This window comes from Triticum urartu, chromosome 7A, assembly GCF_056163025.1.
Source record: "Triticum urartu cultivar PI428250 chromosome 7A, HENAU_Tu73, whole genome shotgun sequence".
NCBI classification, from domain to species: Eukaryota; Viridiplantae; Streptophyta; class Magnoliopsida; order Poales; family Poaceae; genus Triticum; species Triticum urartu.
In genome coordinates, this window is record NC_141879.1 from 673285358 (window position 1) to 673309696 (window position 24339).

The 24339-nt window shown below is 46.7% G+C and overlaps 4 protein-coding genes across 4 annotated transcripts; 2 read left to right on the top strand and 2 right to left on the bottom strand.

Moving 5' to 3' along the window:
* Positions 1-251: 251 nt before the first annotated feature.
* LOC125523339 (thioredoxin O, mitochondrial) lies at positions 252-3410 on the bottom strand. The gene is made up of 7 exons (XM_048688388.2): positions 3212-3410; positions 3064-3129; positions 2885-2935; positions 2724-2803; positions 1164-1208; positions 758-852; positions 252-484 (listed from the first exon to the last, which is right to left on the bottom strand). Exons 1-7 carry the CDS (start codon positions 3390-3392, stop codon positions 475-477), a joined length of 528 nt encoding a protein of 175 aa, XP_048544345.1. The 5' UTR covers positions 3393-3410; the 3' UTR covers positions 252-474.
* Positions 3411-7672: 4262 nt separating this feature from the next.
* LOC125523420 (tyrosine--tRNA ligase 1, cytoplasmic-like) lies at positions 7673-8571 on the top strand. The gene is made up of 2 exons (XM_048688454.1): positions 7673-7857; positions 8031-8571. The coding sequence occupies exons 1-2, from the start codon at positions 7673-7675 to the stop codon at positions 8569-8571; spliced, it is 726 nt and encodes a 241-aa protein (XP_048544411.1).
* A 1323-nt stretch (positions 8572-9894) lies between these two features.
* Positions 9895-13600, top strand: LOC125525470 (protein FAR1-RELATED SEQUENCE 5-like). The gene is made up of 7 exons (XM_048690471.2): positions 9895-10043; positions 10161-10349; positions 10772-11036; positions 11133-11823; positions 11927-12384; positions 12529-12816; positions 12911-13600. Exons 1-7 carry the CDS (start codon positions 10003-10005, stop codon positions 13565-13567), a joined length of 2589 nt encoding a protein of 862 aa, XP_048546428.2. The 5' UTR covers positions 9895-10002; the 3' UTR covers positions 13568-13600.
* A 6824-nt stretch (positions 13601-20424) lies between these two features.
* On the bottom strand, positions 20425-23863 carry LOC147961313 (uncharacterized). The gene is made up of 10 exons (XM_087533757.1): positions 23389-23863; positions 23075-23280; positions 22824-22979; positions 22535-22726; positions 22139-22445; positions 21593-22034; positions 21316-21511; positions 21126-21224; positions 20620-20691; positions 20425-20544 (listed from the first exon to the last, which is right to left on the bottom strand). Exons 1-10 carry the CDS (start codon positions 23861-23863, stop codon positions 20425-20427), a joined length of 2265 nt encoding a protein of 754 aa, XP_087389883.1.
* Positions 23864-24339: the final 476 nt, after the last annotated feature.

Here is a 24339-nt window from a genome sequence, read left to right on the forward strand (position 1 = left end):
GTCTTGACTTGAATCTTCCACTGTTGTGTTATCGTAAGAGCTGTTTCGTTGCAGGGCTCAACTCATCGTCGCTAATCATGTTTTATTTTCATTTATATTCTAGTAAATGATATCAGCATAAACTACTTGTAAGGAAGACGAAGGAGAGAAGAACATGACAGTTCAAGATCATAGTTTGTGCCGAAGGCCGAGACCACACGCAATTCAGGCCCCAACCATCAGAGACGGAGAGCAGCGCCACAATATAGACAGATTCATAATCACAGATGCTCCTAAATAGACGTGCAGAAATTGCACAAAAGCTGTGCTCAAGCGTGGCATAAATCCAGATATCGATGTTTTGCGGCCAGTGTGTATCCAGATATCGAAACAAGATCGTAAGGCGGAAGTTTCCATGTCAAACACGCAAATCACAAGCATTACAGCCTCTCCAACTCTTCATGCAAAAGAACTGTCCCCCACTCCAAGTCAACTTCACTGTTGCCTGTGCAAGTACACTGTATAATGTCAAGAGAACTGCGATATAAAGTATTAATGTCACAAGCATCGCAATACAAAGTAAATGGCCAAGTGCTGGAGACATGTTTAATATAGGCCCGTAGCATAATTACGTTTGTAGTTGAGTACAAGATTCAAACTATCATGGCCAGGCTTGTTTATTTTCGTTTGCTCCACCGCAGATGAGATCATTCAAACAGCACTGTACTGTTTGTGTGAGAAGAAAAAGAAAAAAAAAGGACGAGAAGAAAGATCTTACTTGTGAAGACTTTCCATGGCAGCTTCAAGCTTCTTCACGTCAGCACCAACCACTTCGCTGCTCTTCTCGCCTTTGTGATAGAAGTGGAAAGTTGGCTGTGCCAGGTTCAGCAAGAGTCAAATATTTGGATTGCGAGTTAGGATGAAGGTTGGTATGAACACAAAGACACAAACATGCTGGTAGAAGGATATTTCTATAATCTGGCTCTCAGTTCAAGTGAACTCAACGAACATGCACGTATGCATTTAACAAAGTAAGGTTGAATCAATGCATATTCTCAGACTCCTCCAGTCACAAAAACATATGTAACGCATCATTACCATGAAACAGAATAGTACTATAATTTATATCATATTAAAATAAGAACAAAAATCTCATGAAGTACAATTTCAGGTATGCAACTTACGACAGAGAATATTTTCAGGTTACTAAGTCTGGTCCCAAGTCCCTCCTGCAGCACAAGAGGAAAAGAAATCGTGTATCAATAACGGGAGCAGGCATACTGTTGAGAACATTAAATATAGCCACAACAGCAATGACTTTTAATGTATTTGAAATACATTCCACCTTGCATGGTCAAATGCATTCCGCCTGGCATGTGCTGACAACTGTCGTGGTGTTTATTCCCAATAAGACATCCAGTTAACAAACTGAAGTAACCACTGCAACATTTGTCCCTTTTACACGCAATCACAGATTCACAATAGAGTAAAACCACTGAACTGAACAGCACCTCAACAAACAGTACTTGATTTTGAATCTTTTCTATGGAGAGCACTATGAAGGTATGCACTAACTCTCAACTCAATCTGCTTACTATAAACAAATGAGTATGCCCATACAAGGAAACCATGAACAGTAATTTTTAAATAGGATTACTAAATTGCATTGGTCTATACTGGGTACATGCCTGGTACCGCATCATCACTCTCAGGCAAGTGATACTGCATAGATCATGCGTGTCTGGAATATGTTGCCGAAGGTAACTCGTCTAGACGAATTTGCTTAACTAAGAGCAGACCAGTTACAAAGCAATTTCATGTATTCTCAAAGTTCTAAAAGAAGGCTAACTGAGAGAGAAAAAATACTGTGGCTCTGAGTTATCCCAAGCTTCAACCTTCGTAATGCTAGAAAGCTGGCAAATATAGCTATGCTGAACCAACCTACTACCAACCTAACAGAGTACAACTTGAGGCTTCCCTTTAGCATGTATGGTCTAGGAGCAATTTTTTTTAATGGTCGTAGTGCAATTCCACCAACCTAACAGAGTAATTCTGCATAAATCCTCCCAATGGGTGTTATACTGGCCTTATGACCACATCACAACTTTCGCCCAAGTGACACCACATAGATAAAAAAAATTAAACGAAGGCAAAAGCTTTGCCTCATCATATTAATTAAGGAGTTTTACAGAAAGAACAAGGGCACACATACCAAACAATCAGGACTTAGCACCAGCAAAAGCCTGCTGCTAGATTTTTGAAAAGATCAAGCATACAGAATATCCAACTAATGGTGGGACTAGTTATGAAGCAACTTTTACAATGATCCTGGACAAGTGACGGTGCTAACTTCATTCTCAAACTCCCAAGAAGAGAACCAAGTGAATAAGAAAATGTGGCTCTGAGTGAGCCCAAACTTGATTCACCAAGAAAGCTGACAGATATATTTATTTAGATCCAACTCTACGAGATCAAAACTTAAGGCTTCATTTTAACAGGCATGGTCTATCAACAATTACTTGTCATAACGGAATTTCAAACGTCGTGGTTTACGTGACACAACTTGACGGATGAACACCAGGAGTGTGATGCAATGATCTTTGATAAAATAAGGTTACAACTTAGAACAGACTCATACAGTCGTACTTGTGCAAATTTACCATTCATATCCAAACAGAGAACACATTAACATGGAATTCGCTAGCAGATGAACATTACAGCAAGAGTGAAATCTGTTGGCTTACCATGTCGATGTCGACCTTGTAGACTGGTATCTTGGGGTACTGCCTGCTCATCTTCTCGATCACAGGTGCCATCGCCCGACCTGCAACACCAAACAACAGAATTGTAGCCCCCTCTAGTCACACACCCAAATCCCAATTCATGGCGCGGAAGCGGCACTTACACGGCCCGCACCAGACCGCCGTGTAGTAGAAGACGGCGGGGAGCTTCTCCACTGCAAAAGGCAAGGGCGACCACACCAACAATGTGAGAACGAAACTCGCGCACGCATCGTACTGCCAACAACAGTGTGAAGAAACGGTGGAAAAGCTGGAGCGAGAAGGGAGGGGATCGGCGCCGCACCTTGCACCTTGGCGTGGATGTCCTCGAAGGAGTCCGCCGAGCCGACGACCACCATGCTGGAATCGCCTGCGGGAGCCGGGAAAGAAACTGTCAGCGCCGGCACAGGGACACAGGGAAGCGAAGGATCGGCGGGGAGGAGGAGGCGTACCTGCGGATGACGAGGAGAAGAGGCGGGGGAAGGCGGGGAAGGAGGGCGTCGGCGTCGGGGAGGATGAGGGACGGAGGAGAGCGGCGGGGCTAGGGTTTAGGGCGGGGAGGCGGGGCTGGGGCCTGGGGGCGGCGGCGAGGGGGAGGAGGAGGCGAGGGAGACGGCAGAGTCGGCGAGCCATGCCACGGATCGATCCCGCTGGGTAAAAGACGACTTTGTCCTTGTATAGCTTTGGGTAATGGGTACGGCAGGCCCATTAAGAATGGGAGCTATACGGGCCGAACGCGGCAGGTGGACTCTTGGGCCTCTTGTTCCAGCACAGGACGGTTAGTTTTTTTTCTCCCTCGATTTTTGTCTCAGATTTCCGCAGAGAAAAGCCCGAGGATTTCACGAGCTCAGCGTTACCCTAACCCTAGCTCGTCCTCGGCGGCGGCGGACGGCGGTGAGAGCCGATCAGATCGTCAGGTAGCGATGCTAGCGCCGGTAGGAGGTGAAGGTACCACCAGATGCCCTCTGCTATTCATTTTCTATTTTGATTGATAAAAAAAAAGTGTTTGTCTGTTCGCTCACGGCATGTCTTGTCCATAATTTGGTGCCTAGTAGAGGCATAGTAGTTCGCAATGGGATTGTTGCTAGGCCGATACATTTCAGCATCGTATATGCGTCATGCTCTTTTTTCTACGGTATTTCACTATGACAAATACCATCTTCATCTTGCTCTTGAACTGTTTCTTGAAAGTTCCAGAGAATGACCAAGATAAAAGTGACCTTATCGGATTTGTACCTTTTTGCATTAATTCTTGCTATTCTGATGTGTATTGAACCAACAGTACTAATGTTTCCAAGGTGGTAAAGCCCAAAAACTAAAGCAGATGCATAATGGTGAGTAAATCTCTATTTGCTTAGCAGTTGGGATCTCATAAATCTGCAGAAACACTAAAAGTCTGATGTCAAATTTTTAGGCATGACAAACTGATCTTTTTCATAACATTTGACTGAAGATGTTAGTTAACGCGTTATTGCTGAGCCGAAGAAGCTTAAGACGACCAAATGTTTGAGCAGTTACTCCATCAAACAAGAATAAATGTTTATGCTCACAAACTGTGATTTTTTTTTGGTAGTTTGTTGAAACAAATACAACGATGCTATTCAGATGATTCCCGTTGTGTGCTGACATTGACAAACTTGGCGATTATGATCATCTGGCATCTTGTACCGCAAACATTTGCGTGATAAACTCCGACTTCTGAACGTAAATAGTAGAAATTCGAAGAATTTGAAAGTAAACAAATCAAACAAGTGTCGTGCAACCTGGCTTCCTATGTGTTGCCATCAAAACAAATGTGGCCTGTACCGACAATTTTCAGCATTATTAATGGGTCACGAAAAATATTCAGGAAAGAGCCGCCATGATTAGACTTTTTTTTCGTCCTTAGAGAGAAAAGAGTAGAGGCTACAGGTTAGCCCACAGTGAATGAGACCACGGGCTGCAGATGATGAATGGACTCTGGGCCTATCGATCCTACACTGCATGGTTCTTTTTCCATTTTAGAAAGAAAGAAGTATAGCCCCCCATCCATATCCTCTGAACTTTAAAACTGGATTAATTGCACCTTAGCTTTGTATAAAACCATTATAAATCCAATCCTGGGTAATATTGGGGGTATACCTGGCCATCGGCAACCCGGCCCGGACGGCCCGACCCGGCCCGGTCTTACCCGCGGGCTGGGCTTGGGCCTAAAAATTGAGACCGAAGGTCAGGTTAGGCGGGCCTAGGCCTGTCATATTTGCGCTTTACTGAAGAGGTCCGAGGCTCGAGGCCCGGCGGGATTTTACATTGACCGGTCGGGCTTGGTCTGGATTTTAGGCCCGATGGTTGGGCCGGGCTTGGGCCTAGGTTTTCTTCATCGGGCTTTGTTCGGCCCAGCCCGAGGGATGGCTAGGTATAATTGGGGGGAATTCAAGGTGGGTTTCAAGTTTCCTTATGTCATAGTGGGGAGTAACTTAAAGTAGTAACATGCGTATGTTACTAGTCTAAGGTACTACCTTTAGAGCAACTCCAACACGCCGACCCAAACAAATGCACACTTTGTTTGCTTTTTGTCCGTTTGGGTCGGCTGCCCACTCGTCGTCCGCCTGTGTCAGACCGGTGCACCCAACTGGCCGACCCAATTCTCGTCCATCACGAGCTTCCATGCATCTCCGCCTCCATCTCGATCTTCTTCCTTTGCATCTCCATGTAGGGCATCATTTGCTCTTATTTGTCTTGCCGACGCTTCTCCTCCCTTGTATCATTTTGGGTGATCATGCCTTCCAAAGTTGCTTGCAAGGCAAATGACGCCGCACCACGCTTGTCCTCTTTTTGGGAGTGGTCTTTCCTCGTGGCCATGGCTTACGTCCCTCATCATGCTCCTCGGCGGCTTGCTCCCCTCCATTCTTCGTGAGGGCCGCATATTGCTCATTGAATTTCTCGTCGCCTTTTATGATCATCCAACAATTGGTGAGGGTGAACGGCTTGTTTCCATGTTGGGCCTTGAAAGCTTCCAAAGCTTGGTATGCCTACAAATGAAAACACGAATGCATATTCAAATGGGCAGTGGACATGCATGCAAGCCTGAAAACAAACGTAAACGAAGACGAAGGAATGTATACCATGTCTTTGATGCCGAGGCCACTCAAGGGATGGTCGTTGATGCTTTGAAGGGTGGCACAAAACTTGTTGCACTTTTGTTGTATGACCCTCCAATGCTTCGAGAGGGACACCCACCCACACTTGCTCTCCATCTTGTATGGCGCGAACTTCTTGCGTTCATGAAATTGGCGATAAACTCTTAGCCAAAAGGTTGATGCCTTTTGCTTAGCGCCGATCTTGGGGTCTCGTCTAATATCGCTCCGACATTCACAAAGGAGTTAATCCCCATCCTTTGTGTATGCCTTCGTCTGAATATATTGGCGCTTCTTGTTTGCATTGGCTTGGAATGTGAGCTCGTCGGCAAACAAAGCCCCCCCCTCCCCCCCTCCCCCCCCCCCCCCCCCCCCGATGTCCACTTCATCTTCTACTTCCAGGCCATAGTCGTCCAGGAACTCGTGGGCTTGCGGGGAAGTGCTACCCATGCCATCTTGGCCTTGCGTGAAGGGGTCGGCCGTGCCATCCACACCGCCCATGAAGGGGCCTCGGCCGTCTTGGCTTTGGGTCTCGTTGGGATCGTAGGCCGTGTCACCCACACCGCCCTCGAAGATGATGTTCTCCATGATGAAACGGTTGGTCATGTCATCGTTTGTGGTCGCTGGCATTGTGTCGAACAGGTTGCGGGCGTCAGGATGCATACCGGCGAGGATCTCGCGCGGGCGTTTCCTTTGGCCCCCGGTGAACGACCCGCCCGCCACAGGTGTTGCGTTGAGGTCAGTGGCCATGGGTGAGGGCTCGGTCGTGGTCGGCGCGACCACGCTCACCTCCGGCGAACAATCCCCGGGAGAGGTGGAGAAACGGGAGGTTTGTGGGTGGGGATGAAAGTCGGGCGTCTGCGGCGTGGTGGACGTGCGCGGCGACTCTGGCCATGGCGGACGAACAGCCGACGAGCCCGTGCTGGCCGGGTTGTCAAATCCTAGTTCATATTGTACGATTTCTTTCTAAAGCCTAAAATAATGGACAGTTTCCATTGGCTGTGCCAATTGGATTTCACGGTATACTTTGCTTGTTACTAAAAAACTGGCTAGCTATTGTGTTTATACCATGGCAAGCTAAAATTTGATGACGTGTATATAGAAAAAAAAACAATTGATAATATCGAAGCTTGTCAAATTGACAACTTTTTTAGAGGCCGGTCAATTTGGTATTCAACCGATAAATGGCATTTTTTTACTTGCCAGACATTGACATACGTACCAAATTTTGGTATTAAACCATGCGTGCCATCAATTTGCACGGATAAAGGCCCTTGCTACGAAACCTCACTAAACACTACAACCTATATCCCGTCCTCGCCAGGCGGCGTGTGCCGATCGTCTTTTCAGGTAGCAATGTTGGCGCGGGCGTTTGCGCTGGTGAGGGGCAAAGGTACCCAATGCCCACCGCTAAATCGCTTCGTCCAGAGCTCCGGCGCTCTTCGCCGCCGCTTCCACACGCCGCCGCAGCAGTTTTACCGTCGGTCATCACTATCTGACTGTGCCTCCCAAGAGCAGCAGCCGCCACAAAATTACAGCACGGGAACTCCCCCTGCCTGTAGTACCATGCAGAACAATTCCTCCGCTAAGGAGAATGCAGCCGATTCTTGTCTTGAACCTACTGCAAACGATGATACTGCAGAGGTGAATTTTGATCAGAGGTTTGCGATACTGAGCAGCATAGGGGAGTGCACCAACGAGGACGACCTCAGGACGCTGCTGAAGAAGAAAACTACTCCTGTCTGCTACGTCTGGTGCGATCCCTCCCCATCGATGCACATAACCCAGGGCATCACGATGGCGATCAACGTGAACAAGCTGCTCGAAGCCGGCTGCAAGGTCAAGATATTCATGGCGAACTGGTTCGCTCTCACAAGCTACAACGTCAGTCTGAGAAAAGTCATTGACGTCTGCTCGTACAACACCGAGATGTGGAGGACAGCCCGCATGCGCCTCGACGAGGGCCCTATTTGGATCATGGGGTTAGAGTTAGTTTGGGTTAGTTGGAGACTCAAATAACCCAAAAGTATCCAAACAGGGAGGATTAGAGTGGGTTAGTTTCATCTAACCCAACTATCCCGATGGAAAGGTGCTTATTTGGGTTAGTGGGTTAGAAAATAACTCTAACTCTAACTGTGTTAGAGTATCCAAACAGGGCCGAGGTGGAGCTCGTTCGCTCGTCAGACGAGATCAGCCGTGACCTGCGTCGATACTGGCCGCTCGCCTTGAAAGTCGCAAGGAGCACCAATCTAAGCGAGGTGACGAAGTGCATCCTTTCGTCCAAGGACACGAGGCCGTACTACGACGAGCCGAAGTCGCTCTTCTCCCACGAGGTCTTCACCACGTGCATGCACTCCGCCGCCATACTGTCCCGCGACGAGGCGGACGTGTGGCTGCTGGACATCGGCCAGCGCGTGAGCAACAAGGTGGCCGAGCTGTACCGCGAGCGGGAAGCAGCTATGCGCGAGGATCCGCATCGGCCGGTCATCGCCCTGTTCCACGGCGTGCTGCCCAGCCTGCTCGAGTACCCGGAGAATGAGATGTTCAGGGACCCGAGGTGGGCGATCTACATGGAGGACACGGAGTGGGAGGTCGGCCGGGCGATGCGGAAGGCGTTCCCGCCGGGGACCATGGAAGGCAACCCGTGCTTGGAGTACATCAGGCAGATAATCTTTCCTCTGTTTGGGAGGTTTTAGGTGGAGAGGAAGGAGGAGGACGGTGGTGACAGGGCGTTCTTGAGCATGGAGGAGCTTGCCGCTGACTATGAGAGCGGTGCTCTGCAGTCCGCCGACGTGAAGCGGGCGCTTAAGAAGGCCATTAACGCGGGAAGTGGATATTTCCTAACCAGTTACCCGCACAACATGTATTCTGGCCCTCCATCTAGGGTCATGTCCAATCAACCTGCCCCACTGCTTTGTCAGCCATGCAGTGTACTTCCCCGTCATATTCACATGCATGCTGCGGCTCATTTAACAAAATTACTGAATAACCAAATATGCCACCATTACTTTTAAATAAATTACGTAAATTTAAATTCATTTATGTGTTCGAGTTTGTCACACCAGCTCTACAAAACAAGTCTAATATCAATATATTTCAAATTAAATTGTGAGCCCAAGATAAAATTAAATTGTATGTGGCTCAAAAAAGTTTCATAAACATTTCATCAAAGTTCGGCCAAGCTGTTGATAAAGTTCTTTGTTTCCAGATACATTTTCTAGCAAAGTTCTTTCATATTCCTAACAAAGTGCAGACCCATTATTTAGAAAATTCTTCAGCCCTGATTCTGTTTTTTGGCACTTTAGAATAAAAATGAAAAGTTCTTCACTGTTTAAAGCAAACGTTTTTTTAAAAAGTGTTTCAAATGTATCCAAGACTGTACTTGTTTTAAAGGGCTTGGTGTCACGAGTTCAAATATGTAAAAAGTTTTGAAAATGACTTTTTGGTTCTAAAAGATATGTACCATCTAATTGTCAAAAGAAAATGAAAAAGATGGGAGTTAGAGGAGAGAGGGAAGCTAATGTAGGCCATGCATGTGTCAGGAAGAGAGAGAGAGAGAATCCACGCACATGCAAGGACGCGCATCTGCAATTCCGCATGGACTAGCAACGGCACCGATTTGTGTTGTGCGTCTAACTGGTTAGGATTCGCCATATTCGATTAACGCGGCGTTGCAGCCCGTCCGTGATCACTTCGGCTTCGCCAGCACTAGCAGCAGGCCCTTGAAACGGCGATAGGTTGCGAAGCGACTTTTCGGTGGACGGCGGCTCGTGTGGACTTAATCATGGCCGTCCAACCGTTCCTGGGGATTGGCAAACATCACTTCACTGTCTCCCCCCTGTCCGTTCCCTAGTAATAGGTATTAGGTTCATAGGCGTATCGGTGTGGAACAAATGTTTCGTTGCTGTGGAGCTGGACTCGCGAAGTGCGTGGGCTGGTACACGGTGCAGCTGGGTTTGGTACAGTTGCAAAGATCACGTGACTAGTCTCGAGTCGAGGCGCAGGGCATGTTGGCCCACATCGCGTGACCAGGGCACTGGCCGTCAGGGCACAGGCCCATACGCCTCCTGCTGCTCCTTTCTCCAGTTCGTCTTCCTCCTCTGGATCGAGACCTTGGAGCCTGCTCCATGGACCTGTCCATGGAAACGGAGGGCGATTCCGAACAGAGGTAATTCAGATGCCACTTAGCAGAGCTACTAGTTTTTGTCTCACGCAAAAGATGAAGTTAGGATTAGATCTGGTTGCCGTTTGTCCCTGAAATTCCTTGATTTGATTTTTCGCTCAGGATTAGCCGCGGGCATGCGGGCAATACTGGTGCTGCCCGGCCTATAGAGTCCCAGGCTTCTATCAGCGTCGCCGAGGCTGACATTCGCCGTGCAGGGGACCTCCGTAGCGGTGGCGGAGATGCTGGATTTCTTGGCGAGGACCCGCTCTTGCAAGTTTGTTCGGAGGCTACGAGCGGATGGACACGCAGGTAATCGCGCGTAGAACTGATTTCTTTTGTGTGCTGGTCATATATGCAAAAACGATTTCATTAGCATCTAGCTATATGTTATGTAGTTATTTAGTACAGGTCTGTACTAAATCCGCACTGTGTGTCTGACTGATTACATTAGGTTTCTGAAATTACTGGGATTATCTGCGTGCGGGCTGTTGCACAGTCTTCTTGTTCTTTGAAATTGCATATCCTGTCCTGTTTGTAGCTAGTTTAACTAAAAAGTCGAGAGGTGTCGGAGTGTGATACTAGGAAAAGATTTTGTTTGCATATCTTGTTTTTTATCTGCAGTCCTGCTTTGTCGGGTTTGCCTTTGTATAAAATTGGAAAGGTGCATTGAGGAAGAGGAATTGATTTTCTTTTCTATGCGAATTATTTAATTTGTCTCTCAAAAATAACAGGGTAAGGATCAGAAAGGCCCCCGCTGAGCGCGAGCTCAACCCGAACCGGAAAAGTGCCCTTGAATTGTCCATGAGGGCTTTCATATTGAATAGAGATGGCAATGTTGTCAACCCAGCTGTCAGGACCTCTTTTGATTCATTGGATGAAGCCTATCAATTCTACAATTTATATTCGTGGGAGCTTGGATTTGGTATAAGGTATTCGAAAAGTAGGCTAAATGTGGAGCGGGTGAAGTGCATGCAGGAGATAGTCTGTGGATGTGCGGTGCGTTTGTTTTTCTTTTTGTGCATCACTGTTTGGGGAGAAAAAGTCTGCAAGAATATGTTATAGGCTGACAAATCATGTTATGTGCATCGGCAGGGTAAACCGGAGAGGGAGAATACAAGATCAACACGGTGCGGTTGTGCTGCCCGGATCAGGCTGCTTCGGTCGGACGACAATGGATGGTATATTTCAGAGCACCGGGCGGCACACAACCACTCTTTGTCAAGCACTTGTGGTGAGAAGATGCATTGGCCGTCGCACAGGCTCATTGACCGGTATACTAAGGATCTTGTTAGGCAGCTTAGAGAGAACAATGTCAGTCTTGGAAAGGTTTATAGTATAGTTGGCAGTTTTTTTGGAACAGTTGATAATGTGCCATTTACAAAACGGTCACTGAAGACGCTGTGTTGCAGGTTGAACAAGGAGCAGTCTGATTCATATGCCTGGAAAACAATGGACATACTTGCGGAGATGAAGGCAAACGATCCAGAATTCAACTATACTGTCCAGGTTGATGACGAGAGCAGGATTAAGACACTTATGTGGGTTAACGGGCGTAGTGTGGACCAGTATAGGTGTTTCGGAGATGTTGTAACATTTGATACCACATATAGGACCAACCTATATGACATGCCATTCGGTCTGTTTGTAGGAGTGAACAATCACTTCCAGAGCATAATTTTCGGAGGTGTCATGCTGAGGGATGAGAAGGAGGACACATTCAAGTGGGTTTTCCGTGAATTCATCAGGATGGTCGGGGGTAAACACCCGCAAACAATATTAACAGGTACGACTAGATTAGGGGTAGATGTGAATCTCTCATTTTTCTTGAACCAATACTTTCCATGATGTAAGCTCCTAATGGATCTAATTTACTTTACTGGTTGCAGACCAGGCGCGGTCAATGGAATTGGCTATAGAAACAGAGATGCCCAATACAACGCATAGGTGGTGTAAATGGCATGTGCTGAAGAAAGCAAAGGAATCAATGGGGGTTTTGTGGAGCAAGAAAACTGATTTCAAAAGTGAATTTCATAAGCTGGTTCATCACATGGTCACGGAGCAAGAGTTCGAGGATGGATGGTCTGCAATGCTTGATAAATATTCACTGAGAAAGCACCCGTACCTTACTCAAATTTATGAGGTGCGGCATAAGTGGGCAAAGCCGTATTTCAGAGGTGTTTTTTGCGCAAAGATGACTAGTACTCAACGGAGTGAAAGTGCCAATCACATGCTTAAAAGTTATGTCCCCCCGGGCTGTCCAATGCATCTGTTCCTCAAACAGTACGAGAAGCTCCAGTTTGACAGAGAGTCTGAAGAGAGCTTCCAGGAGAAACGAACCGCACTGGTATGTTCTGAGAAAAGAGTCGGCCGGTCGCTTTACTAGTTAGTAAACCAGTCTCCATAGACATGTTCTTGATTGGTAGATGTATTAGACGAAGTGTACACCGATGCCTGATCTGTTCATTTTTTGTGTTTTGATATGTTTTAGAGTGGGGTTTTGTTGCGAGTAAATCTTCCAATTGAGAGGCATGCTAGCAAGATATACACAAGGGCAATGTTTGAGCAATTTGGAGGTGCTTTGTACAAGGCAGGGGCCTATGAACTGGATGTTGTTGTCCCGAAAAAGATATACATTCTTACTCACGTTGATGCTCTGGCAAGAGAGAAATGGAGCAAAGTACAGTTCAAGGTTGAAGTCGATGATGATCAGAGTTTCTTTAATTGCGAATGTGGGATTTTCGAGCACTCTGGAATGGTTTGCTGTCATTCGTTGAAGGTAAGTAAAAACATCTTCGTATGATGCTACACAACGTCATCTGCCATGCAAACAAAGTTGTGCTAGTCTGAGGTCTCATTTGCTGTGGTGGCAGGTTATGATTGAGCTCAAATTGAGCAAGATCCCAGATAAGCACATACTAAAACGCTGGACTAGGGATGCCCGCGATATATTGCCGGAGCACCTTGTTCGATACCAGAAGGACAGAGGGCCGCATGGTTTTGATACTTACAGGCACAACGCCATGTACATGAAGGCGCTTGAATGTGTTAGGCTGGGCGATAGTAATGTGAAGTGCTATGATGTTTTCATGGCCATGATGAAGGAGGTTTACACAACTCTTCTCCCCCTAAGCCATGACAAGGATGGTATGGGACTCGAAGAGCATGAGGCTTTGGAGCAGAGAGCCAAAGATGGTACCCATGGTGACAAAAATGCTGATGCATGTATTAATATTGTTGACGGGGATGCATTGTCAAACTGTTCTTGGATTGCTCCTGCAAAAGAGATGGGCCAGCCGGGGAGGCCAACCACTAGCAGAGACAAGGCTCCGTATGAAGATAAAATGAAGAGGTCAAGGTTTTGTGCGATATGCCGGGTGAAGGGGCACAAGAGCACGACATGTCCGGAAAGGGGAGATATTCCGAAAGCTCCAAGGAAGACGCCTAAGTGTGGGAAATGTGGAGTGCTCGGACATCGTCGAAACTCTTGCGGAAAGCGGGCAGAACCCTTTGTGCCTAATTTCCTGTAGTTTATGTCGTCAGCAAATTTGGTTTGTGTTTGTATTTGTAGCTTGGGTAGAAATGTATTGTTGATATCCAGTCTTACAATGAGTTCAAGCGTGCGACTGGGTTATGCTTAAATCTTTGTATATGACTTTGGTAATTTTCACTCATGTTACTGCCATATTTGTGGACTGATTTCGGGTGGGAAACTCGGAAATAATTTGCGAAGCATTCCAAATGCCCAGTTGCCGGGCAATTGGGCCGCGGTCTGATCGGAAAAATGGGCCTTGGGGGAGGCAGAGATCTCTGGGTAGGATCGTTTCCCATTGTTGGGAATGAAACCTTTTTTTTCATTGCTATGCGACACATGCGATGTGTCGATGGCACCCCGCGCGTGCTCGACTAGTCAGAGGCGTGGGAGAACTGATGTGATCGTGTGCTGATGCATGCCCAGCATTTTGATTAGACAACTCGCAGACTGGGCACGTCTCGTGAATTTTCATGAGGCATGGCCGGTGAGGTCTTTGGAACAGACTGACGAGCAGGCGCAGATGTGCTTGCACCTACCCACCGTAAGGCCAACCCTTGGGCACAGCGGCGGAGTTATGTGTGTTGTCCACTCCCGGGTAAAAAGGATTGCATTTATGATAAAGTAGATTTGGTTTGTCTGCAAATATGGCTGGGGTGTTTGTTTCATCTACATGCGCTGGGGAGTTTGTTTCATCTTCATGCTAATTGTATGGTCTTGCAAAAAAACTGTTTTAGAAAACCTTTGTCAAGCTGTATCGTGTGTGCGATCAGTGCCCGGATGTCAGAACAGCTAGTTTTTCATGGTTGATATTTGTTGGTCAACCTGTTTGTCAAGAAAACGTGGTTAGGCATGTGTAAAAAATCCTGTTGTGCTGATGGTTGACACAACGAAAAGGAACACTGGACAAAGACGTGCAGCGAGCGGCGCGGTTGTCTCCTGCTACGGCAAAGCACTGTGCTAGCGAGGTCGCCCATGTGTTCTAGGACATGGACATGTCACAGTGTAGGTTCGCTGCCCAAAAACTTTATAATCGCGATGATGGCGTGCTTGGCGTGGGATGGGGGTGTACTGGGCATGACAAGATGTGTTTCACAGACAAAGATGGAGAACACATGGGCAAGTAAATGCGTATGTACTGTTATTGTCAACTTTACCAAGCTTCACCCGTGATTTCCCCCTCCTGTATGAGCCTATGGAGTCGCTCAATCGGCCTGGCTTGCTAAGATTCAAAATTTCACCAGCCCGTAGCTTTGGAGCGCTTGGGATTCAAAATTTGAATGGATGGAGTTGGAGGGAACATGAAAATTTGGATACGCTACATATAGAGGTGGCGGGATTCCACGGAGTTCATGCTTGCAAGGATTTGATGGCGCCCACCAATAGTGCACCCATCCACTCCGCGGTAACTACCTTGGATGGCACAACTCTGGCGCCCAGCTCGCTGATTGTTAGTACTATTCCCACTAATACTTGCTTATGTTGGAAAGTTGGGCTATTTGCTTGACCTAGTTTTTTGTGATTTTCCAACGTGCAGCAGGGTGGCGCCGTGCATGGTGTGGGCAACGACATCGTGTCTCATGCATCGGCCTCTCTTTGCACCGCAGCAGACGAGGTTAGATTATGGATTGAAAAATTAGAAACTCAACTTCATTTTGTTTTCTCTTCTTGCTAGTGATGATTTGCGTGTCTACAGGCCAGCGTGTTTGGGCAAGGGCCAGTTGATCGTGCTGTGATTGAGATGGTGGAAGTGGCTGAAAATGTAACGAACTACTTTTAATTTCCTGCATTATTACACCTTTGAATTTCCTCGATGATTTGTTGTGCTTACTTGATTTGCTTGTTTTGTTAGGCTGTCGTGCTTCCTCAGATACATAACGCGGTTGAGGAGACAGGGGAGTTTGATCCATTGGACTACAATGCTCCTGCTGGTGCTAATTAGCTCGCGGATGGTGATAATGAATCGGGTACAGGCAATGTTGATCGAGCTGCTACTGATGATGACGTCGACAGCCCACCAAGCAAGCGCCTAAAGATTTAGTTTACCTCGTCCATGGGAGTTATGGTGTGGCGTGTGTTTGAAAATTAGTATGCTATGTAGAGAGTGCACGTGAGTTGAATTATCTTAGTTCGTCAGTGTAAGCTTATGGATTAGAATGACAATGATTTGCTGACGTTGCAAAAAAATGATTAAAGACTGGCCTGACTTGTGTGGCCCAATGCATGCGTTGTGTGGCTGATGTGCCTAAGTGCTGCCATGCAGAAGGGCACGCTGGTAGTCCTGTGCTAACCGGGTTCACCTAACGCTGCTCCGTTAGGACGCATGCCGAATGGATGGAGCATTTGTATATATACCCCGTCCTGGACCAACTGAGTATCCATTCCACCCCACCCCGCCACCTCTCTCCCTTGGGAGCACTGCCACATGCACCACCATTGAAGGCTGCTGAAGAAGAAGGTAATCTCTTTGCATCTCTTTGCTCTCTGTCCAACTCCATTCCTACTAGTAAGTTTCCTTTTGTTCAGTTTGCCATGCTGAATACCTCGTCCCCTCCTTTGCTTTGGATGAATCAGATCTAGCAGGCCGGCTGGTGGGGGGCATGGCGCGGGGGAGACCACCAAAGGGCGCGTCTCCGGCAGTTGCGGCAATGCCGGCAACTGGTTCTTCCTCGGCGGCGGCGAGCAGGCGTCCTCCGACAGTACATACCAGCTTCACCTCCATGGCCTTGCAATCCCTTGCTGGTGAATGGAACCCCGAGGTCAGAAGTGTTTTCAAAGATGTAGGCATGGAGCAGTTGTGCAAGATCAGGGTGTTAGGCAACACGAATAGGATCTTTTCCATGTCTTTGATCTCTAGAATAAACCCAGATAACATGATGATGGACCTGGGTGATGGGGTTTTCATAGAGATCAACATTAGGGAGGTTGCTAGATGTATCGGTCTTGAGCCGGGTGGTAGGAAGATAGACATCGCCGGTGGGCGTTGCCTTGCAGATCGTGAGGGCTTGCTTGGCCATGTGCATGGGCTACTTGGCACTGGAATGCCAAGGTCGAACAACATCCCTGTTTACAAAGTCAAGAAAATAGTTTAGGGTGCTAGTAGGGGTGCCATAGAGGGTGAGGAGCGAAAAGCCATGAAGGTGGCTGTGACACTGTTAGCCAGCTCGACTTTCCTTGTGCCTACTGGTGCCACAGCAAAGATTGCAAATGAGCTACTCCCTGTTGTGGCCGATCCAGAGAGTATAGCGGAGTTTGATTTCTGCAATTACGTTGTTGAGGGGCTGAGGGAAGCAGCACGGAAGCTAAGGCATGATCTCAGCTTTGATCCTACTTTGGTTAACCTAAGTGGGTGCCTCATCATCCCACAGGATAGTTCGATCCCACTAATCTAGCTCAAATGCAGTCGTGCCTACTATATTATGCGTTTTGTTTTTTTTCACGTGGCAAAAAATGCTAGATAATCTGGCTGGATTACCACGAGCATGGTCGCCAAGGCAGGCTACTGTTATCCATCCCGAGGCTTGCTGATTACTCTGATGTAAAGCTAAAGGAGCAAATCCGGAAGCATGCAGCTGCTCATGGCATAGAGTGCGGCCTAGAGGTAAAAATGTGTACTTGTTTATATTTCTCGAGACTGTCTGCATGCATTGCCAATTAACTCCATGTGTCTCTCTGTCGGATTCAGTTAGGAGATGTTCCCCGTTCTCCGTCGGCAAATATCATTGGTTGGTCTGGCAGTGCTACAAAGATCGGTGGTGAGAGCAGTGCGGCTGGTGGATCAGCTGGTGCTGCACCGCATGCCCCAAGCACTCCCGCTGCGACAAGTGGCTTGTCTGATGAGGTACATGGATGGAAAGCTACTTGCACAGTTTTTAAAAATCGTTTGTTGTCCTCTGTCTTGGTCAGTTGCTATTGCTAACTCCATTTTTTTGATCTGTTGTTATGAACATCAAGATCCTTGCTTCTTTCAAAGCTGCAATGGATTACAGTACCAGATACGCGAGGCTGAATTTGTGAAGGTGGTTGACACTATCAGGGACAGTGTCCTGGAGGATATCAAGAAGAAGGCCGCAGAAAACAGGCAGAAAGATCTAGAGCAGACTTTGGATTTCTTCCTGGCGCACGTGAAAAGGCATTCTTCAGTGGCGGCTATGTTTCCTCGTAACATGCCTGACGCGCCAAGTAACCCAAAATCTACAAGTATTGATGTTTTTCTTCTCCTGCGTCTATGTTTATGTGCTATCTTGTTTGACACTGATTGCAGTTTTGTCATTTATGTTGCTCCTTCCTCTGCACACAATCTGTCCGGGCCTGAGACCCCAAGTGGGCTAGTTGACACGTCTATGTACTATGTGATGACTGAAGGTATACACCTGAATGAACTACAAACGATTCAAAAACATTTGTGGTATCTAACTTGTCGTTTCGTTTGAATGCAGATTATGTGATGCAAGCGGCTATTGCACAAGCTGGTGCTGCTGATGATGGGACGCATGCCACATCAATTGCCAAGTACACGCCGATACGCAACAAAAGGCTAATTCTGCCTGGAGTTGAGGAAAGCCCTTCTGATATTCCTAATCCGCTAGGTATGATTCATTTGGTGATCACACATGAGCTTTCCTGGGCCGCGTTAGACATATTGACATGGTAATTTCTTCTTATGTGCAGCTATAGTTCATCCAGATGCATACCTCGCCCCAGAACTAGACTATGGTTACTCGCCTTTCGAGCTTGAGCTGAAGCAGGTCCACTATCCCGATCATGTTTGCCTTGGATTTTACGACGGAGTCGAGTACCTCACCTGCAGGGATACTCTTGCAAGGTGAGACTAAATGCATAAAGTTGCTGGAAATGTTTTAGTGTTTGCTTCCAATTAACTAACGATTTGTTGTTTGTCTTGTTAGTGTTTGGTATGACAGCTCGCGACCAACACCTTTGAAACTGGATGGCAACAAGATCAAGTACCAATACAGTCTGACAGGGGAGATGCACTACAATGGGATGGAGGCTTGGGTACGTGGCTTCAATGAGAGAGAGATCAAGATGGTGGACATGGTTGGATTACCAGTATGGAGGGGGTTTGCATCTCCTGACGTGCCTGTAAGTGAATATGAAACACTAAACTTCGTATAAGCAGTTCTGATGTATCCGATGCTGACAAAACTTGTTTCTTTGGTGTAGTTGCACTTTGAGAACATCATGGACCCGGAGGGGGCTGCCGTGTTGTGGAGCTTGCTTTCTACGGGAAGCATTGGCTTTCAGTTGAAATTCTGTCGCCTGGTACGTTTCCTAAATGTGTTGTCAAAGCGCTATGACTGTTGTTGCCCAAAACTGAACTTTCCCATGCTCATGCAGATAATGATGCCTGTGTCAATGATGAGAGACTGGTGCTTGTACGTGTTTGACATGCTTATGAAGAGACTGAACGTGCTGGACCCAGTTCTCACACAGATGAGTTCAAATGCATATAGAGCTAAGCACGGGAAGACAATCTTGCTTATGCTTAATGGCATGAAGCGCGGGGGTGCCTTGTTGGATGATGGATGGCAGATGAACATGTCTGAGTGGACAGTGAGGTACAACAGAAACATGCATGTTGCATGTGGCAGGTGCGTTGATTGTTCATTGTGCGATAGTATGTTTGCAGACCAATAATCTTTATCTGATGTATATGCTTGTGATTGCAGTGGTGAGTCTCCTGGCTACATAGCTTACTATGCGGATAACTTCAATGGGACTCGTCTGGAGCACGACGTGCCAGAGGTAAGAGAGCTGCTATTAATTCTCAGAAAGTCAAAAAATTCTCTGTATCCAGCAGAAAATGACTAGCTGTTGTTGTATTTGCAATAGGTTGGTCTGGCGACTAGGAGGAAGAGGATGTTGTACGAGACGATGGCGGCAAAGGGGAACACTGCACCACACCCAGGGATCATGGAGCAGCTCACTGATGAAGATTAGATTGGGCGCAGTAGAGGTGTGTGGTCGGTTTAGGACGTTGTTATCGTAGGGGCGAATCATTTTGCGATGCCGTGGACAAGCAAAGTGGCTGTCTTTTGGTCAAAACATTGTGACTGATGGTGCTTGTTTAGTTTCAACATAGCTGCTACTTGTGAGCTGACGTATGCTATTAATGTACTGCCATCCATCGTGTGTTTGATGTGATGGCTCCTTTTGCACAAGCTATGGAGCCGGCCATGGATAGCGGTGAAAAGATCATGGTGGCTGGTGTGGCTGGTGTTGCCCGCCAGCATGATGGTACTGCTCGCGTTGCCGGCAAACACCACCTGATCAAGTCTGTGTGTGTGGTTGTTGTAGCTCTGGCATTCTACATGTTGTTCATGGCTGTGTAATTCGAGTCAGTATTGCTATGATTATGAGTATCTTGTAGTAGTTTGGAGTTGTGTGATGCATCCTAATTTATTAGTTCGCCGTTGGTCGTGTACCAGAACCACTTATCAGTGTCAAATCTGTTGTAAAAAGGTGTTGTTTGCAAAAAACCAGTATGATAAAAAATGGGTATGGTGAAAAAACTTGGCTAATGGAAGGATTTCACTCCTAACAAAACAAATATATTATTTTTCCGATCATACAAACAGAAGCTTTCCCATTTAAACAGAGGGAGTCATCCCTTAGGAAAAAATGGACTGACACAATTTGAATTGAGAGCGACCAAATTTAGAAACAATGTTCCTCCCAAATTTTGTTTGATAACAACACTGCATCTAGCAAAAAACATAACTTGCTAGTGCTTAAGGGAACGCTTAAAACGTCTCGGGGATATCTAGTATTCTTATAGATAAATTGGTGGCGGCGGGTGAGTCGATCTACATGACATGAGCATCGACAAGCTGGTCACAGAGCTACGAATGATCCCTTGATAGCTTCAAGTGCATCGGAAGGCACTGGCGATTCATTTCCCTGAAGGCGCATAACCTCGTACAGCATCAGGTTCCTGTGTATCTCCAGGTTTGCCTGTGTGCATTTGTGATGCTAGTTAGTACACGTAAGGAAAGCTACGGTGGTTTTTGTAGCTAAAAAGCTGCTTACCTTGGTTAGTGGGATATGGAGTTTGTCGCCATCATAATTCCTAGCGAAGAACGAAGAGCACACACCGTAGTCCTCCCTGTTCGAAAATATATTTTGGACAACTTAGAGAGCATTCGTACCAACCAAAGTATGCAGCATATGATCTATGTTTTTTCGAAACTTACTTATCAATGTTCTCTAGCATGATAACAGGAAATGCCCGGGTCCATTCTCCAGAACTGCAATGCCAGGAATCATATAGGGATTGGATGCATCTGAAGAGGGCGGGTGAAGCAAGTCAGATACATATGTGTGCATGTTGATCCTTCGGTTGCTAAACCCAAATGGTCCAACTGCCAGGTCAAGTACTGCAATCCTTCTTCTGAGCATGTCAAATGAGTAGACGGACCAGCCGTCGGGCAGCAGTGCAGGGATATGCCACTGGCGGAAAAAATATAGTTCATGAATCATCCATGAAAAAAATGATAAAACGGGAATTGGTTTTGTGTTTTATGGTTAGAGTTTACCATCCGGCTAGAGGCTGGGTTGAAAATCTCGTTTTCTTCGGTAAATGTTGCACGGATGGACTGGGTCGTCAATGGATCCGCATTTGACAAAACCGCAGTCTGAAAAAAAGATGACATCCTTAGCAAACATAGTGATTAAAAAGGTGAGAATGAAACTAAATATTTTGCTTGGATTAGTTGTAGGACTCACAGCAAAGTCGGGCTCTAGAAACTTCCTCCAGAACATGGTCAATGTGTCCTTTGTGAAGCTCTTGTCCATCTGTGACAGTCTCCTAAATATAGCAGCACACATCTCATGGCTAAGCTGTTCTTTGCCTGATAGTTGTTGCTGGATTTCAATGCCGTCAAGTAATATGAGTCTCGGCTTCAGATGCATAATCCATTTCCTGGACGCAAAATGTAGAGTGAGAACATTGGTCTAATAGATTTGCCAAAAGAAAAATGTTCGGTGAATGGTTTGCGACTACCTTTCAAGAAGAAAAGTGGCCGACCCAGCCAACCAATCTTTTATGGCCCTGAGAACTGGAGCTGCCGGCGGCAAAGGGACTGACCCAATTGCCCATGGGTCACGAGCGATGTTGCATTTAGTAATCCGAATTCTGTCTGGCACGTTGTCGTTCGTAGTTCCCAATGTCACATATCCAGAGCTCGGGCGTTGCTCAGCATAGTATGTAACAATGCTAGCAGTCAGGTCGTCAAAGAATGCATATATACTATCGGCAACCTCACGGCGACTGTCTTGCTTTGCTGACAAGGATGAATTGTTGATAGTATCAACAGCTGAAGGGCTAATAGTTTGGAGTGGGTTATCCAATCGCACACAGACCTTCTTTGATGATTCCCCCTGGATGGACGGGCTGAACACAACTCCCCTCTTCCGCGCAATGGAGCTATTGGCAGATGAGCTACCTGTGACATCACATCAATTTTATATTAGACATTGTTAAAATTCCATAGCTAGTATATTGAGCTGGTTATCCTACGCAAAATGGTAGCATTATTCTGGAACAAACCTTCATTTTCAAGTTGTCCGGGCAGCCTGGACGCAACCTCATTGGCAAGGGGGGTGACGAACGTGTGGTCTAGTTTGTCTTGCATAAGGATGGTCGCCAAGTTGGGGCAATCGCTTTGGTTTTCACTCTTCATGATGCAATGTTTACGCCCATTGTCCTTGCAACAAGTGCAGTTCTCAGCTATGCAATTGATGAGTTTGTCCGCAAATGTGAACATTGATGACTGAAAAGCCTGCCTCATCTCCGAAATGTTGGCCAACCCACGCGCATTTTGCTCTCGGAGGAGTATCCCAAGCTTCTCGCTGGACTATTGGGAAAAAGGATTTTCATAAATTAGTATGAACTACGTTGGGATTCAGATTGGTTGACCAAAAAAAGATCGATACATGTACTTACTATTGATGGGTGGTTTGTTCGTAGATGGTTTGAGAAATCTTGGGGTCCAATTTTGGCGTAGGTAGCTCTTAAAATAGGGGCGGAGGGCATCTGGGCTCGTTTCGTCGTGGTGGATGTCCTTGGAATGTTTTCGTCTGCAGGATCAGTGGATGCGCAGACGAGGCCCTTGCTGATGTTTTGTTCAGACCGAACCTGACCAGAGAAAAAAATGGCGTTAGGTACAAGTCATTTTGTGCCTAATTGGTTTTATTCGCTGTTTTTGTTTTGGCATGGATTTTCGTAAACTGACCGATGCGCTGTGGTATGATATTTCACCTCCTCCCATGCTGACCGCTATGATCTCAATCATCTTTTTCATGGACTCATACTCGAAAAGTGCTATCCTTGGATACATTCCGCGTGGCTTGTTCATTTGACCAAGGTCTAGGCTGTCCAGGACGAACACCTGAAACAAATGAAGTTGTCATTGTCAGATTAAGGTAACAAAGATGTGAGCGAACACAAAAAGTATGGTAGTGGTCGATGTTCTCGGATTAATACCTGTAGGAACAAATGGCATCCGACAATGTGAATGGTCGGGTTTCTCTTAGAGACATCTGACTTGAATTTCCTGACAGCATGGAACAGGTGCTTCAGAAGGTAGCTGCACCAGTTCCATTTTCTGATTTTGCTAACATCATTCAGGGCAGCCCAGAAATCTATTGTTATGTAGTCATGCTTGGCTGATGGGGCAAGAACATGGCCAACTACAAAGATGACGAATGCAATTTTGAAACACTGGATATCAATCTGTCTGGACTAGGCTGTGATGTCCCGTAACAGGTATGCCTCTGCCGCCTTCAAGCTGTGTGTACCTTTGTCACTGATGCTAGCTGCAAAACGTGTATACTCAATGCAAGCTTCTGATGGTTCGACACATTCAGGTCCAATTGCTAGCTCACCGCGTGGTATTGCAAAAATAGAGTGAACTGACTTGTCTGTAAGCTCAAGCATGCCCTGGCCTTCCAGGTTGATCACGCTGCTGTCAACATCGACTCTATCCATGAGGTAAGCACTGTACTTAAGATTGATCTTTTGCCACGACTTAATCCGAAGCAAACCATCAAAACCTATTTCTCTGACTAGTTGTTTCTTGAAGTCCGAAAACTTGGAAATAACAGAGCCTAACTTCAACAACGAGAGCCTAGACGTAATTGATGGTGTCCCTGGCACACCGCTGGATCCGCCAGAACAATCGCCATCGCTATCTAACTCATCCGGGGAAAACTCGCTCATTGTATCTTGATTAATAACTCTTGCTGATCCCTCCGCAGCAAAATGATTATCCATTCCGACAAACACCATGAACTACAGAACCTAATGGCAGGCAAACTAGTGAGATTTAGGAAGAACTGCTAAATCGTTACTGAAAAGCGTGAGGCTGTTCATACCTTTTCCGGCGGCGGCTTCGTGTTGAACAGGTCGCTGATAGGCAAAAACCTAAATGCTGACCGCTAACTGGCGGGTGTATGAGCTGCTATGCGTGGCCATGGCGTTCTCCCTGCTAGATCGCCTCCTTGTTCTTCCTGGGACTCTGGTTGGTGGGTGGGTGGGGAGAACAGATTGTTGAAGAAGATGAGCTGCGCGTGTAGATGCGGTAAATGCGTGAAGTGACTAGAGCACTGGGATTGCTTTGATGGGGTGGGCCTGGAAAGGCTGCTTTTTGCACGTCGGGACGTGACAAAAACAGTGCCGCACGCTGTTGTTCCATCTTGCCCATTACGAGGGCTGTAGATGTTCACCCTAACCAACTACTTCGGTTGCTA

What these genes read in the sequence shown, in the direction of transcription:
- LOC125523339 (XM_048688388.2), bottom strand. Translation starts at nt 3,392, where the DNA reads ATGGCTCGCCGACTCTGCCGTCTCCCTCGCCTCCTCCTCCCCCTCGCC. An exon ending in GGCGGTCTGGTGCGGGCCGT is followed by an intron (nt 2,804 to 2,884) that starts GTAAGTGCCGCT and finishes TTGGTGTTGCAG; the next exon opens with GTCGGGCGATGGCACCTGTG. An exon ending in ACAAGGTCGACATCGACATG is followed by an intron (nt 1,209 to 2,723) that starts GTAAGCCAACAG and finishes CTTGTGCTGCAG; the next exon opens with GAGGGACTTGGGACCAGACT.
- LOC125525470 (XM_048690471.2), top strand. Translation starts at nt 10,003, where the DNA reads ATGGACCTGTCCATGGAAACGGAGGGCGATTCCGAACAGAG. An exon ending in GAGGGCGATTCCGAACAGAG is followed by an intron (nt 10,044 to 10,160) that starts GTAATTCAGATG and finishes TTTTTCGCTCAG; the next exon opens with GATTAGCCGCGGGCATGCGG. An exon ending in TTTGCTGTCATTCGTTGAAG is followed by an intron (nt 12,817 to 12,910) that starts GTAAGTAAAAAC and finishes CTGTGGTGGCAG; the next exon opens with GTTATGATTGAGCTCAAATT.
- LOC125523420 (XM_048688454.1), top strand. Translation starts at nt 7,673, where the DNA reads ATGGCGATCAACGTGAACAAGCTGCTCGAAGCCGGCTGCAAGGTCAAG. An exon ending in GGCCCTATTTGGATCATGGG is followed by an intron (nt 7,858 to 8,030) that starts GTTAGAGTTAGT and finishes GTATCCAAACAG; the next exon opens with GGCCGAGGTGGAGCTCGTTC.
- LOC147961313 (XM_087533757.1), bottom strand. Translation starts at nt 23,863, where the DNA reads ATGGATAATCATTTTGCTGCGGAGGGATCAGCAAGAGTTATTAATCAA. An exon ending in AGCTAGCATCAGTGACAAAG is followed by an intron (nt 23,281 to 23,388) that starts GTACACACAGCT and finishes TCATCTTTGTAG; the next exon opens with TTGGCCATGTTCTTGCCCCA. An exon ending in ACCCAGCCTCTAGCCGGATG is followed by an intron (nt 20,692 to 21,125) that starts GTAAACTCTAAC and finishes TCGAACAGGGAG; the next exon opens with GACTACGGTGTGTGCTCTTC.